This window comes from Silurus aristotelis (genome assembly GCF_946808225.1).
Source record: "Silurus aristotelis genome assembly, chromosome: 6".
NCBI lineage: Eukaryota > Metazoa > Chordata > Actinopteri > Siluriformes > Siluridae > Silurus > Silurus aristotelis.
Genome location: NC_139579.1, coordinates 1,809,685 through 1,824,555, shown reverse-complemented (window position 1 = coordinate 1,824,555; position 14,871 = coordinate 1,809,685). Strand labels below are relative to the sequence as shown.

Here is a 14,871-nt window from a genome sequence, read left to right as displayed (position 1 = left end):
TGAGACTTAAGGTTCCACCAGGCACCCGATTACCATTAGCTTTGGAATGTCCCAAAACTTTCTATTGTTATCATAGTTTCTCATTGTAAATATGTACATGCGTAACTAGAGTTTGTTATGGAGCTCCACCCAGGTACACCTCGACCCTGTGCATTTGCATTTGCTGCATTTAGCAGACGCCCGTGTCCAGAGCGACGTACAAAAGTGCTTTGAGTCTCTAGCAATGAATAAATCTACACTGATATGCAAGATTACAAACTTAATATAAATCAGACTCTTGATTTTCAACAAAGCAAACCTGGAAAGTGCTAATTTAAGTGCTTCAGGAAGAGGTAGGTCTTCAATCGTCGCTTAAAGATAGCAAAAGACTTCGCTATTCGGACATCTAGGGGAAGTTCATTCCACCACCTCGGTGCCAGAACAGAGAAGAGCCTTGAAGTATACCAACCTCTCATTCTGAGAGGAGGTGGTACCAGTCGAGCAGTGCTGGAGGATCTCAGACAGCATGGTGCAGTGATTCAACATTAATTAGCAGAGTACCACCGCAGACCCCCTAGGGGTTGTGGACCCCCCGTTGAAGACCCATGAACTTAAGAAATGCTCTGGGTTTTTACCCCAAAACCTGTCTATTATAAAAAATCAGGTACTTTGCCCATCACTGCTGTTTACATATGAAAAACAGAAAGGATGATCAAAACCAAGGTTTTATTTTATCCTCTTTTATATAAAACCTCTCATAAAATGTACATGAAGACATGAAAAAAAGGAAGAATCTAAGATCACTGGTACCTCTGGAAAGTGTATTTAGCTAGAACAGTGCTAATCTGCAAAAGAAGCTCCAGTATATAAGGTGTAATTCCAACAAACACATTTGAAATGATAACGGCGGAGAGTAAAATCCATACAGTAGGTTGTCTATATAATTTCTTCTTTTATTGACATTCGTTACACAGAAACATGAAATGAATTACAGTCAGTATTTTTGCTCGTGTGAATGTTTGATTGCTCCGAGCTCCGGATGACACAAACATCTTTTATGTAAATACGAGTATGATATAATATGACTCGGCTTTTTTAAATCAAGTAAGTTTAATATCAGAGACAGATTTTAGGATTAGATGATGAATAAAAATTAAACCCCCCCCCCCCCATTCTCAGAAACTTAAAAAAAATTGCAAAGAAAAGTACATCTTGTAGCTAAAAACTACACTTTGACATAAAGAAAACATTAAAATACTCTAAATGGAACAATTTGAACTTTTTGAAATGAATTAGATGTGAACGTAACCATTTTGTTTATTATTAAAAGTTAATCTATTTTATTCTTTAATTATTACATTGAAGTGTTAAAGAAAAAAAAATAGATTCACTTTTAACGTGTTTTTTTGAGACTCATTCATGTTCCATTTGTTTCTATGCAATAAACTCATTAAAAGGCAAAAACACACAGTGACAGTGAAAGAGTGGATGAAAGTTTTGTCCAAATGGGAAATGTTTTGTCTCTAACAGAAGAACTTGTGAAAGATGAAGAACAGGAGAGAAGATGTGATCAGACTCATGTTTTGGGTTTTTTCCCAGGTGAAAAGAAAATTAATCCAACATGGCTCCCAATTCATTCTTCAGTGAATACGTCTGAACTCTGTAAAGGTTATTTAGACAGCAAACGATCGTCTGGAATGATATCCATCATGGAACGACCTGCCCAGTCACCACACCTCAATTCTACTGAATTGCATCACAAGACAGAAATCTCCAAATAGTGAAGAACTTCTTTGGTGAGTTTTTCAAGAGGCACAGCAAAGTATTTTAGCTGAATGTTTGAAGATGCTGTCGAGATGCTGAGAGTGTGTAAAGCTGTTCTTCATCCTAAGGGAGGATTTTTCAATAAAATAAAGTGTAACATCTGAATATTTCTAGATGTTTCTGGTCAAAGGAAAGCTTCATAATGTTAAAGTACTGAGTTTGTTGCATGTAAACATAAGGAACACGCATGTGTCTTTCAAAATCCATAAACGACTTGGTGTTTTCACACTTGACAGGCTTTATATCATATATCATAACAATTTTCAATTAAAGATGAATATGAGGATATTAATTAAACGAGTATTGGATTCTCAAGCAGTAAACATGATTTTTTCCTCTCTGTAAAAATCATCCTGCACAATGATCTTCATAATTCAGCTAAAATCCTGAAACGCCCCAGAATGTTATGTGAAGTGAAATACACAATGGAAAAAGAAACACTTTTCTGTTAACATGGAGCAAGTAACTGGTTTTTTTTAAACGTTATAGTCGACCAGAAATAGTTATATATTATAGTTTAGACCAGTGGTTCTTAACCTGTGTTTGATCGAACCCCAGGGGTTCGGTGAGTCAGTCTCAGGGGTTCGGCGGAGGTCAAGACACACACCCAACTCATATGATTGCGTGATCGCCCCGCTTGGCCATCATTGGCTGCAGGAGATCACGCAACATCGCTTGGCCTATCTGTGCTGCAGGGAATTTGGTGCGCTCAGTAGTCGACTTGTGACTGTTGTGGTGGTACGTTGTGTGATTTCTTTCTTAATATTTTAATCCCTTCATACTAACTATGTCGAGCAAAAAAAGAAAGTGGTCGGATGAATATGTACAATATGGATTCACATGTATAACGGAACGTGATGGGAGTCAGCGTCCTAACTGCATGATTTGCAATGCCAAGTTGAGCAACACAGTGATGTTGATGCACGGTTCATTTTGTGCACCAGTAAAATATATACCTATGTTTTCAATTTAAAAAAATCATATTTTATTTTTCCAATTAAGAAGGGTTCGGTGGATGCGCATATGAAACTGGTGGGGGGTCAGTACCTCCAACAAGGTTAAGAACCACTGTTTTAGACACTAAAACATCTGCCTTCTTATCAAATTTGCATACTGGAACCTGATTGGCCCATATATTTTATGACGCAGTAGTGTTCGCCTATTACTCATAATCTCCTGCGGCAAATCCACAAACTCTCCTCACTCACTTGAAGTTAAGAGAGAGAAAAAAACTTAAGCAAAACTATATATAAAAATAAAATTCTGTGTCTGCCGATTGCAAACCGACCAATCACAACGTGCAGGAGTGTGTATATTGGATCTTGAAGACAGCGTGGAACTTCTGCTCAAAGATCCTACTCATTCTGGCTCCGATCATGGCTAAGTCATTATCCTGCGTGTACACACACACACACACACACACACACACACACACACACACACACACACACACACAGAAAAAGAGAGGAATATATTAAGTTATATTTCATTGGAAATTTTCATTGGACAGCATGAATTTTTCTGATAAATATCTTTATACCAAACCTTGGATTGTTTTTTCACCACGCTATGGCATTTGATATGGGCTTTGCCTAAATGTCCATCAGTAGCAGATTGGTGGTGCTGGGATTTGAAATCATGAGCTTCTACCACTACCACTCTACGATTACCTTCTATGGGAGCTACCACTTCCTGTTTTCATACACACGCCCACTTCCAAAAGTATCGGAACAGAAACGCCAAATAACTTTGGGTTTGAGATGAACAGATCACCAGGTGACTACAGTTCAGAATTTCAGCGGTCATTTCCTGATATTTACGTCTACCGCCCCGATGTGTTAATTAATGTCATTTAGTGTACAATAAAACAGAATGCAATGAATTGCAAATCTCTTGAAGATACACTATTTATACAAAATCATCTTACTGACCTGCTGTCAATTAACCTTAATAGTTCCAAAAAACTGTTTAATTTTAATAACAATTACATTTTCCAGTCTTTTGTTGCCACTTACCAACTTTTTTAAAACGTGCTGAAGCTATTAAATATAAAAAGACTTTATTCTTCTATCACTATACAGTGGTCAATTTTCCAGTTTAAACATTTGATATGTTTTCTATGTTCTATTGAATAAAATATGGATTTATGTGATTTGCAAATCATTGCATTCTGCTTTTATTGACTTTTTACACAGTGTCCTAACTTCAAATTGGGGTTGTAGGTGTCTTAAACAACATATTAGAACTAATCCGTAGGTTTGCAAAAGTATTGGAACAGACTATATTTTACTGTGTTACTTCTTTGCAATAATCACTCAATTAAATAAATCAAAAGCATAACAAAGAAAATGTTAAATGTTTATATCGTGATGTTACTGTAAAGAGATACTTATTTAACACTGATGGAAGGAAGGAGTCTCCAGTTTCAGTGCTTTCTAACAAACACAAGGCTTTCAATTTTCCAACATCTACAGGACAGAGGAATTTATGCTTCTTTGCTTTCACAGTAACACAAATGTTTTTGTTATTCTTTTGGCTTTTTTGACTGCAAGAAAGAGAGAACGAAATGAGGCTGGTGAAGAAATCTGAGCGTTTACAGCTCCTATAACGTAAATGTGAACAGAAAGTATCTTGTTTTGCAGTCATTCCACAGCATTCCTGCTAATTCCACCTAAAAATATTGTTGCTGGATTAATAAGACGATTGAATTTTGAGATAATTATTGCAGTATAAGTATAATAAAGCACTTCAGGACATGACCTGATAGAAAAATAATCCATTCCAGGATATTTATATAATTTCCACCATTATAAAAGCATGACACAAAGTATTTCGTTCCTCACTTTGCTGGCAAATGCGTAATCGCATAAGTGATAAATATAACAATAAAAAAGCAACTATAACATTTTCAGGTAGGAATCTGACTTTGACTCAAAAAAAAAAAAAAAAAAAAAAAAAATCTCACCCTGTTCCAAATTTGGCAGTTTTGAAAGATGAGCTTGATGTCACCTACAAACTCTCCCACTGTGCTGTATTTTCCTCTCTGCAGTTTGGTCTTTACTCTGTCCAACCACATTGGATTAGAAATTCTGTTTTCCGGAACCTGCACAAGGTCGAGGTTTAATAGAGCTTACGTGAGAACGTATTATATACATTAAATCAGCTTTAACAGCATGAGCATTGTTTATTACATTTTCCCATCTCTGTTTAGTCTAATTGTTGTCCACTGTTTGTAAAAAGAAAAGACAAAGAGATTTTTCACCGAAATAAGCCTGGGAGTGTTGATTAATTAGACTATGTTATGTGATGCTGGGCTCTCGTTTAATCCTCCTGTAGGTACGATTTTTCTATCCTAGAAATCATGCTGCTATGCCACTACAGGTTGTAAGGAAACTAATTCAAGTTCAATACAATGAATGACCTATAAAGCACAGAATCCAAGTGAAATTCTGGTCTTTTATGATCTACCCTTCTGCTTCAACCTTAAGGTACAGGCTCATTATTGGTACCTAGAATAATGAATGCTATAGGAGGAGGCAGTTATAAAACAACAGATATAAAACATCCTTCTAGTACGTTTATAGTCTAAAAAACTACATTTGCTTACTGAAGCAGTAAACTCTCACTCATTTATAGTCTTTATGGTGTTGAAAATTAAGGTGTGTTTTTCATTGTGGCCGTTTTTTTAATTATTTTTTTTATATACCCAACATGGCTAGTACTTTCTCCTAAACAACTGCAAAGAGTGGTCTATGTTCTCCGAGTCCTAATGCACTTTAAAGCACTATATAAATAAAACGCTCTTTGGATAATTGATACCAGATATACATTTTTTTTTTTTTATAGGAATTCATGCTAGATTTTGGATTCATGAGGATCTTATATTAATCAGTATAACCTACATACGGTATTAATAACCCATAAACCTAATTCATTATTGTGGATTGAAATGGAAAAGTAACAGTTATTAGAGAGGCATATTGATGAAGTCTTACTTTGGTGACGGGATCATCAGTAAACACACGCTGTGTGTCCTCCTTATACACACACAACAGCAAGTACTCACAGCGCTGGCAAAAAAAAGAGACTTAATCAAAACCACATCTGTGTGTGTGTGTGTGTGTGTGTGTGTGTGTGTGTGTGTGTGTGTGTGTGTGTGCATACCATGATGTTTTTGGTTACAGGACTGTTTAAAGCATCTTGCAGACTCATGTGTTTCCACATTTGCTGGTTGCTCTTCCGAACACAGAAAGTGCACATCCAGCTATCTCTACACACACACACACACACACACACACACACACACACACACACACACACACACACACACACACACACACACACACAAGATTATGCAGTTGAGTATTTAGTTCAGCATCCAAAATCTATTTTGTACCAAGTTTTCAGATTAAGCTTTTTTCTTTCTTCTACCAACTCAGCAGTTCTCCTACAATGCCCACAATGCCCTCACGTCATCATCTCAAAACCGTAAAGTGACTCACGTGCTCGAGGCGTTCGGTGGAGCCGGTAAGTGGCAGTCCGGATGGAAAGCTCGTGGACACTCATCACAGCACACCAGCTCTCTGTTCTCATCTCCATCAGTGTCACAAATGAAGCAGACATCATCATTGTCTAGATCCCGCTGTTTATCGAGGAAAAAAAAAACAATAAAGACAAAAAAACAATGTCAGTTTAAACCTGCCTGAAAGGGTTAATAGATTTTGAACTAGTGGCTGCTCGACTGGTCCCACATTGATCTGTCTGTGTAAGAGGCAGGTATACATCAAGACTCTTTTCTGTTCTGGCACCGAGGTGGTGGAATGAACTTTCTCTAGATGTTCGAGGGGAAGTTCAGTGTACAGCTGAGTTACTGTCTATCTTCAAACGAAGGGGGAAAACTAGAGCTCGACCGATTCATCATTTTAAATTGGCACGGATATTTGATTGCTGGAAATCCGTACTGATAGTTTTTCCGGGTTGAAGAATACAGTACAGTACAAGAGTGGCATCTAGAGGCGAATCACTGACATCACGTGCTGTTTATTTGATTTTAATTTAATTTAAAACTGTTTTTTTTATTTAAATTGTTACTTTGAAGTCTTATTTTCCCTAATATTTATATATTCACATTCATATTTATTTTATTTAGCACATTTTCATGATTTAGTACTATATATATATATTTATATTTATATTTTGTAATCAGTTCATTAATATTTTACATAAAGTGCTGTGTTTGTTTTTTATCCAGTATCCATAAAAAAAAAAAATCGATTGATTAATTGGTTACCGGCAAAGTAAAATCCAGTAGTTATTGCTATATGTTGTTACATGTTTCTGACTCACCGCATCCTCAGGAGAGCACTGATCACAACGACACAGCAATGAATGGATATGCAAGATTTTCTTCTGCACACACAGCAAACACACACACACAAAAGAAACATAAAAAAGTGGGAGATAGTCAACGTTCCTACATGACTAAATCCTGGACTCCATATTGTTGTAGTTACACTATTTATTAAACTTCAGTACTGTAATCACAGATATGAGTGTGGTGTGGATGAACACGTGTTCCACATCTCTCTCTTGTTAAACATATAATGTTGACCAGACAGTGTTTTGTCTCTCATATTACCTTCACCAGAAAGTTGAGGGTTCTACCATGACAAAGTATATCTTTCTTCCAGTGTCCATTTGTCAGATTTATCTCCTGTTTGATGAACTCCTCAGGGGTGAACCAGCACATCTCTGTGCGGATGCTCTTAGTGCGTGACCCTGCAACACACATTTATAAAAAACAACTTACACACTATGATCCTTCCCATTTTCTTCTTTATGTTTCCGACAAAATGCGACAATGTTAGTTGAAGATCCTGTATATATCTCAAGCAGGCATATATCCAAGCTTTATAAAATGATTTAGGCCTCAGGGTGAAACCTTATGTTTTAGTTTAATTACCTGTAAATCTTTTTTTATATAAATCGCCAGTTAAAGAACCACAGATGACTGGTAACACTGCAGCCTTGAACGCTGACAGATCCGTTGGCTCGCTCTCTTCTTCCTCTTCTTCATTTTCCTCTTCTGCATTTTCCTCTTCTTCATTTTCCTCTTCTTCATTTTCCTCTTCTGCATTTTCCTCTTCTGCATTTTCCTCTTCTCTTTCCTCTTCTCTTTCATCTTCTCTTTCCACCTGCTCATCTTCATTCGATCCCTCCATCTCTTCAATAGACTCTGACGCTAACAGAAAAGCAGATGTGTTCAGTCCATTTAATGTCCAGATTTATTTACATAAATAACCAGACAGCCCACAGTGTGTGTGTGTGTGTGTGTGTGTGTGTGTGTGTGTGTGTGTGTGTGTGTGTGTGTGTGTGTTTGTGTGTATACTAACCAGAGCTGGAGCTTTCTGAGGAGCTTAAAGGAAACAGCGCTCTCCGTTTCTGTATAAAATTGTACTCATTTAATTAACTGAGGAAAAGCATGACATCACACAAAGGCAGAAATACTAAGCAGGAATAAAAAGGGTTCAGTACCTTGCGATCGCATGGCCTCCTCATCCGCGGACACGTAAGATGCCCCTCCTTTCAAAATAATACAATTAATAATAATAAAAGCTGAATATTGTTTTTTATACATTTACACCAGTACACACAGCAGAGTGATTACTTTGATAAGTTTCAGCAGTGGAGTTTTTTGGCAGCGGATGGAAAGCTTCCAGTTCTTGTGGCCCCCCTTTCCTGCAAACTTCTCAAAGCCACTCGGGATGAACCACTGACCCTCACACAGAACACACTTTATCCCTGTAGGAGTGAAAAAAAAATCAATGTTTGATATCAATTAACTGTAAAACCCCAATCTAATCAAACAATATTCAATTAAATTATATTTGTGTAGTAGTTTTGTCAGACAGCAGCTTTACAGATATACAGAAAAAGCAGGGAATTCATTCTTATTTCTGGATATCCATTCCTTATATTGATTATTGTAATGGTTATAAACGTATCCTCTGCAGCAGAGGTAGCTCTAGGGCTTCCTTTCCTGGGACGATCCTTATGAATTTTTATTTCATATTTTGTATTTCTTAAATGGGGTCAAACAAATGTGAACAAAAATGGATAGCGTGAAAAGCAGAAGGTGCTTGACACTCTTCAAAAAGAAGACTTCCAGGACACATTCCAGAAGTGTCAGGAACCCTGGGAACTCTGTATTGCTGTGCAAGGTAACTATTTTAAAGATGATAGTACTTTATTTATATACTCGGTTTAGACACCTTCTTGTTAGGATTAAAGAAAGAGTAAGAGTAAGGGTTAGGATTTAGGGTTAGGGTTGCAGTTAAGGTTAGCGGTTAGGTTTAGGATTTAGGGTTAGGTTTTAGATTAGAGTTTAGGATTAGGGTTAGGAATCAGAGTTGGGGTTAAAGTAAACCTGAACTCTAACCTGAGATGACTAAGTGACTAAGTGAAGAAGAAAGTGGTGAGTAAACATGTTACATAGTTGTAATAAAATACTACAGTACAATATTTGTACAATACAATAAGATTTTTTTCTTAGAACAGATTGAAGGTGTACCTTTGGCCAGTCTGTCTCGATACAGAGTGGCTTTTTTGTCACCACAGGTAACAGGGAGAGTAGATTTATAAATACTCCACATCCAAATCTCAGCTTTCTGTCCTTTTTTTAATGGAGAGACTGAGAGAGAGAAAGAGAGAGAGAGAGAGATAGAGAGAGAGAGAGAGAGAGAGAGAGAGAGAGAGAGAGAGAGAGAGAAAATAATCCTTAATAATACATTTACAAAAGCTTAGTATTATTTATTCATATCTGTCTTTCTACTATAACTCACTATAGCGTATACAAGGGCTGTAAGATGGTCTCGGCTATGTCCCCTGGTGAAGATACAGTTGTTATGTAGATATGTTTCTGAAGAAATGTACATATGTAAGTGATAATCCAGGGTGCGGTTTGAGGTGTTACAGGATGTTGTTTAACGATGTGCAGAGGAGGAAACTAATGAAGTACAAATACTTTGTTTCTGTACTGAATAGATTTTTCTGGTATCAGTATTTTACTTCACTGTTTATTTTTCTGACAACTTTTACTTTTACTCATAACATTTTTACACAAACATCTGCACTTTCTACTTCTTACATTTTCAAAATGGACTTTAGTTTTAATCTATTCGTACGTTCAACATTTATTTTTCCACTTTCCTGTCACTGCACAGCTTTTTAATCTACCACTGGTGTATCATTTCCTGTCTCTCTCACACCACAGACGTAGACGAGTTTCTGAAGCTCACAGTGAGCAGGCAGAAGACAGTAAGAAGCCTTTGGTTAACGTGGATGAGACAGAGGGAATCAGTGATGTAAACATGAGTGAGAACAGACACATTCCTGATCACCTGATCATCATCATCATCATCATCATCATCATCATCATCATCATCATCATTTCTCTGCTTGAGTTCTATATGATGGTTGTTCAGGCTGGATACATTCATTAGGTAACAAAACTTGAAATTATTTTAAATTAATATATTAATATAATGTGAGGTTCAGTTTCCAGCGTGACACTAAAACAGGTAGCAGTAATGACTACTTTTTCCTTAAGTACATGTCAAAGCCCAAACGTCTTTAACTTTCACTTGAGTGAAAAAGTGTATTCTGTACTTCAACTTTTACCAGAATCTTTTAAAACATGTTGTAAAACATGTCTTTGTAAAACATGTATGTTTTAAAACATACTTCTACTGAGTGAAGGATGTGTGTACTTTTGGCTTCTCTAACGAAGTGGAGGTGAAGAACGTCCCGAAATGAAGTGTAGAGCTTTATAATAGTGTAAAAATAATGCTGTCTCACTCTGGATGGAACTGGAACTGGATGTCACTGGTTTCAGACCTTTGTAAGTGGCGCATTAATTTAGACTTAAAACCACGTGTGTATTGAACTCACACCTGAACTTCCAGCCAATTACAATTCACTATTTACAATAAATAAAGACAACTCTTTGAATGAGAAGGTGTGTCCAAACTTTTGGTCTGTACTGTATATATATATATATGATGTCGGCTTATTACGGGTGGTTTGGGAACGTAATCACCGCAATAAATGGGGAATCACTGTATACAGTATATACAGTACATACATACACACATACACGTTTAATTAAAAAAAAGTGTGCATCAGAGACAAGTTCACATTTGTATCGCGTCGTATTTGCGACGATAAAAAAAACCTTTATTTATATATAATTATCAATAAATGAGCTGCACTTTTTATTATTTAGAACGTGAACAATAATTTTCTTATAATAATAACGTACACTTATAAAGAATCTGATAAAACTGCTTTCATACAAGGATCATTGTTAAAAGCGCAATACACATAAAACTGAATTGAACTGAGATGAATTGATTTGTCAGCAATATTTGATATGTGGATTGATTTCTCGTTGCTAAACTGTTTCTCGAGCGCGTTCTCTACGACGTATCGCAACACTACGGAGACGAGGCGTCCTGAGAGTCACATAGAATACAGATTAACCTGGCAGAGGTAGAGCTGTAACCTTCTGCAGACACAACAGGAAAAGAACGTCTGGTTTGATAATTGTTTTGCACTACAAAGGCGTGTTTATTTATACATTAGAAGTCACTTAAGTAAACTGATGATTTGCTGAAATAAAAGTGAACTTTCTGCACCGTACTGAATTACAGAGCATTCATTTCTCCCCTGCATCGTATTGCATTGAATCGAATCGTGTTAAAACAATAGCGTTGAATCGTATCGTATTGCATCAGTAGCTGCTTCATATGTATGTTTGTTTTAATGAAATACTTGCGTTATTTCACACACCACTCAGTCTGTGTAGGAATGTACTGTACGTGATCTACGTAATGACTCACAGAATATTGGCTTTCTGACTTGTTTCTTCGGTGAAAGTGTGGAAGAAGAGGAAGGTCTTTGTTCATCCTCCTCATCAGCCTCTTCGACACTTTTCTTCCTCTTTCCTCCCTTCACCTTCTTCTCCACTGTCTGCACCGACTCGTTATCGTTACAGTTCAGATCCTCCGTGTCAGGGAGATCCACGTACTCTTTGTAGGTGCCTGCAAGGAAGATCTGATCTAATGATTCATGTTACAGTGGAATTACAACGCAGTTTTCTGCACACGAAGGGACTGACCATCCAGGAGGCTGCTTCGGAGGAAGCGGAGAACGGGGTATTTCTGAAGGATGTGTTCCTGAAACACGCAAGTCCAGAAAAGCTTCACACACTGTCCACGCTTCTTCTCCAGTGTGTCCAAAATCTCATATACCCCATCCTGTCTTCTCTTCTTACTCTTCATCTTTATCACCTTCTGCACAGTGAAAGAATGCAAATAAAGAGAAAGATAGAGAGAGAGAGAGAGAGAGAGAGAGAGAGGAAGAGAGAAGAAAGATGGAGGGAGAGAGAGAGAGAGAGAGAGAGAGAGAGAGAGAGAGAGAGAGCGAGCGAGGGAGGAGAGTTTTTTTTTGCTATTTGCCATAATTAAAAAAAACTCTTACACCCCTCACACACCCTTTACACAAGACACATTCTAACGTATCTTCTAACATCTCACGGCAGTAAAAGGATACAACAAACGACACATGAGGGTGTGTGCATTTCATTCTTGCTCATTTCCTAATCGAGAATTTGTTCTGAAGGTCATTAGAACCTTCACAGATTGCAGTCTGGCCTACTTACATATATTACATTTACGGTATTCAGCAGAGACTTTTATCCAGAGTAACTTATCTCTTTTTTTTTTAGGGCTAAGGGACTTTCTCAGGGGCCCAACAGTGATAGCTTGGTGGTGCTGGGATTTGAACTCACAACCTTCTAATCAGAAGTCCAACAGTTTAACCACAGAGGAAAATAAAACATTGCACTGTTCTCTCTGACCTGGTAGAGCTTCTCGGGTAGCAGGTTGTGGTCTCGGAGCTGGTTGAGAAAGGTGTGCGGTTCCTCAATGCACGAGATCTCTGTCTTCTTACAGTGAAAGAACTTCAATAAATCTTCGTGAGTTAGAAAATTCAAGGGCTCCATGCCTTCTCTGGGACTCCCATGCAAACAGACCTACAATTACATTATTTACACAATACATTATTATTATTATTATTATTATTATTATTATTATTATTATTATTATTATTATTATACTTTATTTAAACTATATATTCAGCAGATGATTTGAAGTATAACGCAAAGCCTCACAGGCCACTTTCACGTGCAATGATCAGGAGTTTAAGATATGCAAAAAAAAAGGTTTGTGTTTGTGTTTTTTGGTATGTAAATCCTACCTCTGGTATCCCTGAGCGTGTCTGGGTGTTGAATGAAGGTTTGTTATTGCGCGGATTCAAATCTCAAGTCGTTCCAAAATCTCCCGCGAGCGTCTCGCACTACTTCCGCGCTGCACTGAACCCGGAAGTTGACGTCACCGCATAAAACCGAAAGTAACTTTCGTCTGCAATTTTAGCGACACGCAAACTCGATTAAAAGCCACAGACAGATTTCATATATATATGGTGTTAGTTTGGCATAAAAAAAGAAGAGAAAAAAAGAAGAAAATAGATCATTAATTGCATTACGCTGAACTCTGATTGGCCAGATGTTGCTGATTAATTCTCTATTACTATACCAGATGTGCCAACATGCTAAATGAATCAGGTTTATACTACTATTTAATCCATACAACTATTATTATCTGAATGTATATTGTTTTCCTGGTATGGTGAAGTTTTACTTACATGTCAGTGATTTGTCAAACAATTTACTTTCAATTAAAACAAGGTCCCGCTCTGGCCACCCCATGGCCACCCCATGGCCACCCCAGCCCCCAGACTTGAATCCTATAGAGAACCTGTGGGTTTAACCGCAAAGGAGAGTCTACCAATCTGTTTCCCCTGTTTGAAAGGTTTTTAACATTTTAGAAATATATCATATCATCACCATGATAATAATAATAATAATAATAATAATCAAAACCATTACCATCATCAATATAACAATAATAATAATCATAATTACCACCATCATCATTATAATAACAATCATCATCATCATCATCATCATCGTCATAATTATTATTATGATCATCATCATCGACACGTTTGATCTCAAAGTCAGGTAACACAGTCCTCACTGTATTCTAGTGTGAAAGAATGAAGATTGGATGAAACTTGCTGAATAAAAGAAAGAAGGAATAAATTAATGAATAAATGAAGTCAAGTCAAGTCAAGTTTATTTCTATTGCGCTGTTCACAACAGACATTGTCTCAAAGCAGCTTTACAGAAATCAACAGTGAGGTGAATGGTGTGTGTTTATCCCTAATGAGCAGCCGTGGAGACTGTGACCAGGAAAAACTCTCTTAGATGTTATGAGGAAGAAACCTTGAAAGGAACTTCAGACTCAAAAGGGGAACCTCATCCTCATTTGGGTGACATCAAGAGTTTGATCATAAATCTTTCAACAATACAGAACACTGGAGAGAGAGAACTAACATGAGTACTGGAGTACTCCTAGTAGCTGAAGCCCAGACTACTGATGTAAAGTCCAATTTAGTTGTTTCATGTGCGTGATGCACAATAAGAACCCAGAATAACGAGTGTGATCGGGATTATGAGTTAGGATTAGTTACAGGCTGTAACAGATCTAATCCTGAATCATATCCCGACTTCATTCATTGTGTCCCCTTTTTGAAGGGTTAGGATTAGGGGACACAAATAATACAGTCATGGGGGGAAATGTCCCCTCTGTCCCCCCCGGGATTTACGCCCCATCACTGTTACCCCACTGCCCTATACCCCCCCCCCCCCGGTCACTCCCCCCGGCGCGCTACTCGCTCTGTACCCAATGCAAGAGCAAAACCTCTGGCTTTGTATATTTTTTATTATTATTAAAAACATCTGGAATCGGTATTTATTTAGGCTGCATTAAATGTCGCTCATCTGTCAAATGGAGAAAAAAAAAAGATTAAATTGAAGAAAAAAGTAGGGACATTTGCGCGCGCACGCTGACGCAGGAGGAATTTCTCTGTGACGTCACACCGGAC

The 14,871-nt window shown here is 37.4% G+C and overlaps 1 protein-coding gene and 1 long non-coding RNA gene across 3 annotated transcripts; one reads left to right on the top strand and one right to left on the bottom strand.

Annotated features, from left to right (window-relative positions):
* The first annotated feature begins 519 nt into the window (after positions 1-519).
* On the top strand, positions 520-3,197 carry LOC310728137. 2 transcript variants are annotated; one of them, XR_014534193.1, is made up of 2 exons: positions 520-2,285; positions 2,867-3,197. It is a non-coding gene; the product is annotated as an uncharacterized lncRNA (long non-coding RNA). The 2 variants fall into 2 exon arrangements; XR_014534194.1 differs by having other exon boundaries at positions 520-2,318.
* On the bottom strand, positions 2,875-13,272 carry sp100.1 (SP110 nuclear antigen, tandem duplicate 1). The gene is made up of 16 exons (XM_083545290.1): positions 13,120-13,272; positions 12,722-12,895; positions 11,981-12,155; positions 11,703-11,903; positions 9,374-9,493; positions 8,471-8,604; positions 8,338-8,385; positions 8,196-8,244; positions 7,766-8,044; positions 7,442-7,581; positions 7,150-7,212; positions 6,306-6,445; positions 5,968-6,073; positions 5,799-5,873; positions 4,769-4,906; positions 2,875-3,196 (listed from the first exon to the last, which is right to left on the bottom strand). The coding sequence occupies exons 2-16, from the start codon at positions 12,863-12,865 to the stop codon at positions 3,095-3,097; spliced, it is 1,914 nt and encodes a 637-aa protein (XP_083401416.1). The 5' UTR covers positions 12,866-12,895; positions 13,120-13,272; the 3' UTR covers positions 2,875-3,094.
* Between the last annotated feature and the right edge of the window lie 1,599 nt (positions 13,273-14,871).

What these genes read in the sequence shown, in the direction of transcription:
- sp100.1 (XM_083545290.1), bottom strand. Translation starts at nt 12,865, where the DNA reads ATGGAGCCCTTGAATTTTCTAACTCACGAAGATTTATTGAAGTTCTTT. An exon ending in TACCCGAGAAGCTCTACCAG is followed by an intron (nt 12,156 to 12,721) that starts GTCAGAGAGAAC and finishes TTCACTGTGCAG; the next exon opens with AAGGTGATAAAGATGAAGAG. An exon ending in CTGTAACCAAAAACATCATG is followed by an intron (nt 5,874 to 5,967) that starts GTATGCACACAC and finishes TTTTTTTGCCAG; the next exon opens with CGCTGTGAGTACTTGCTGTT.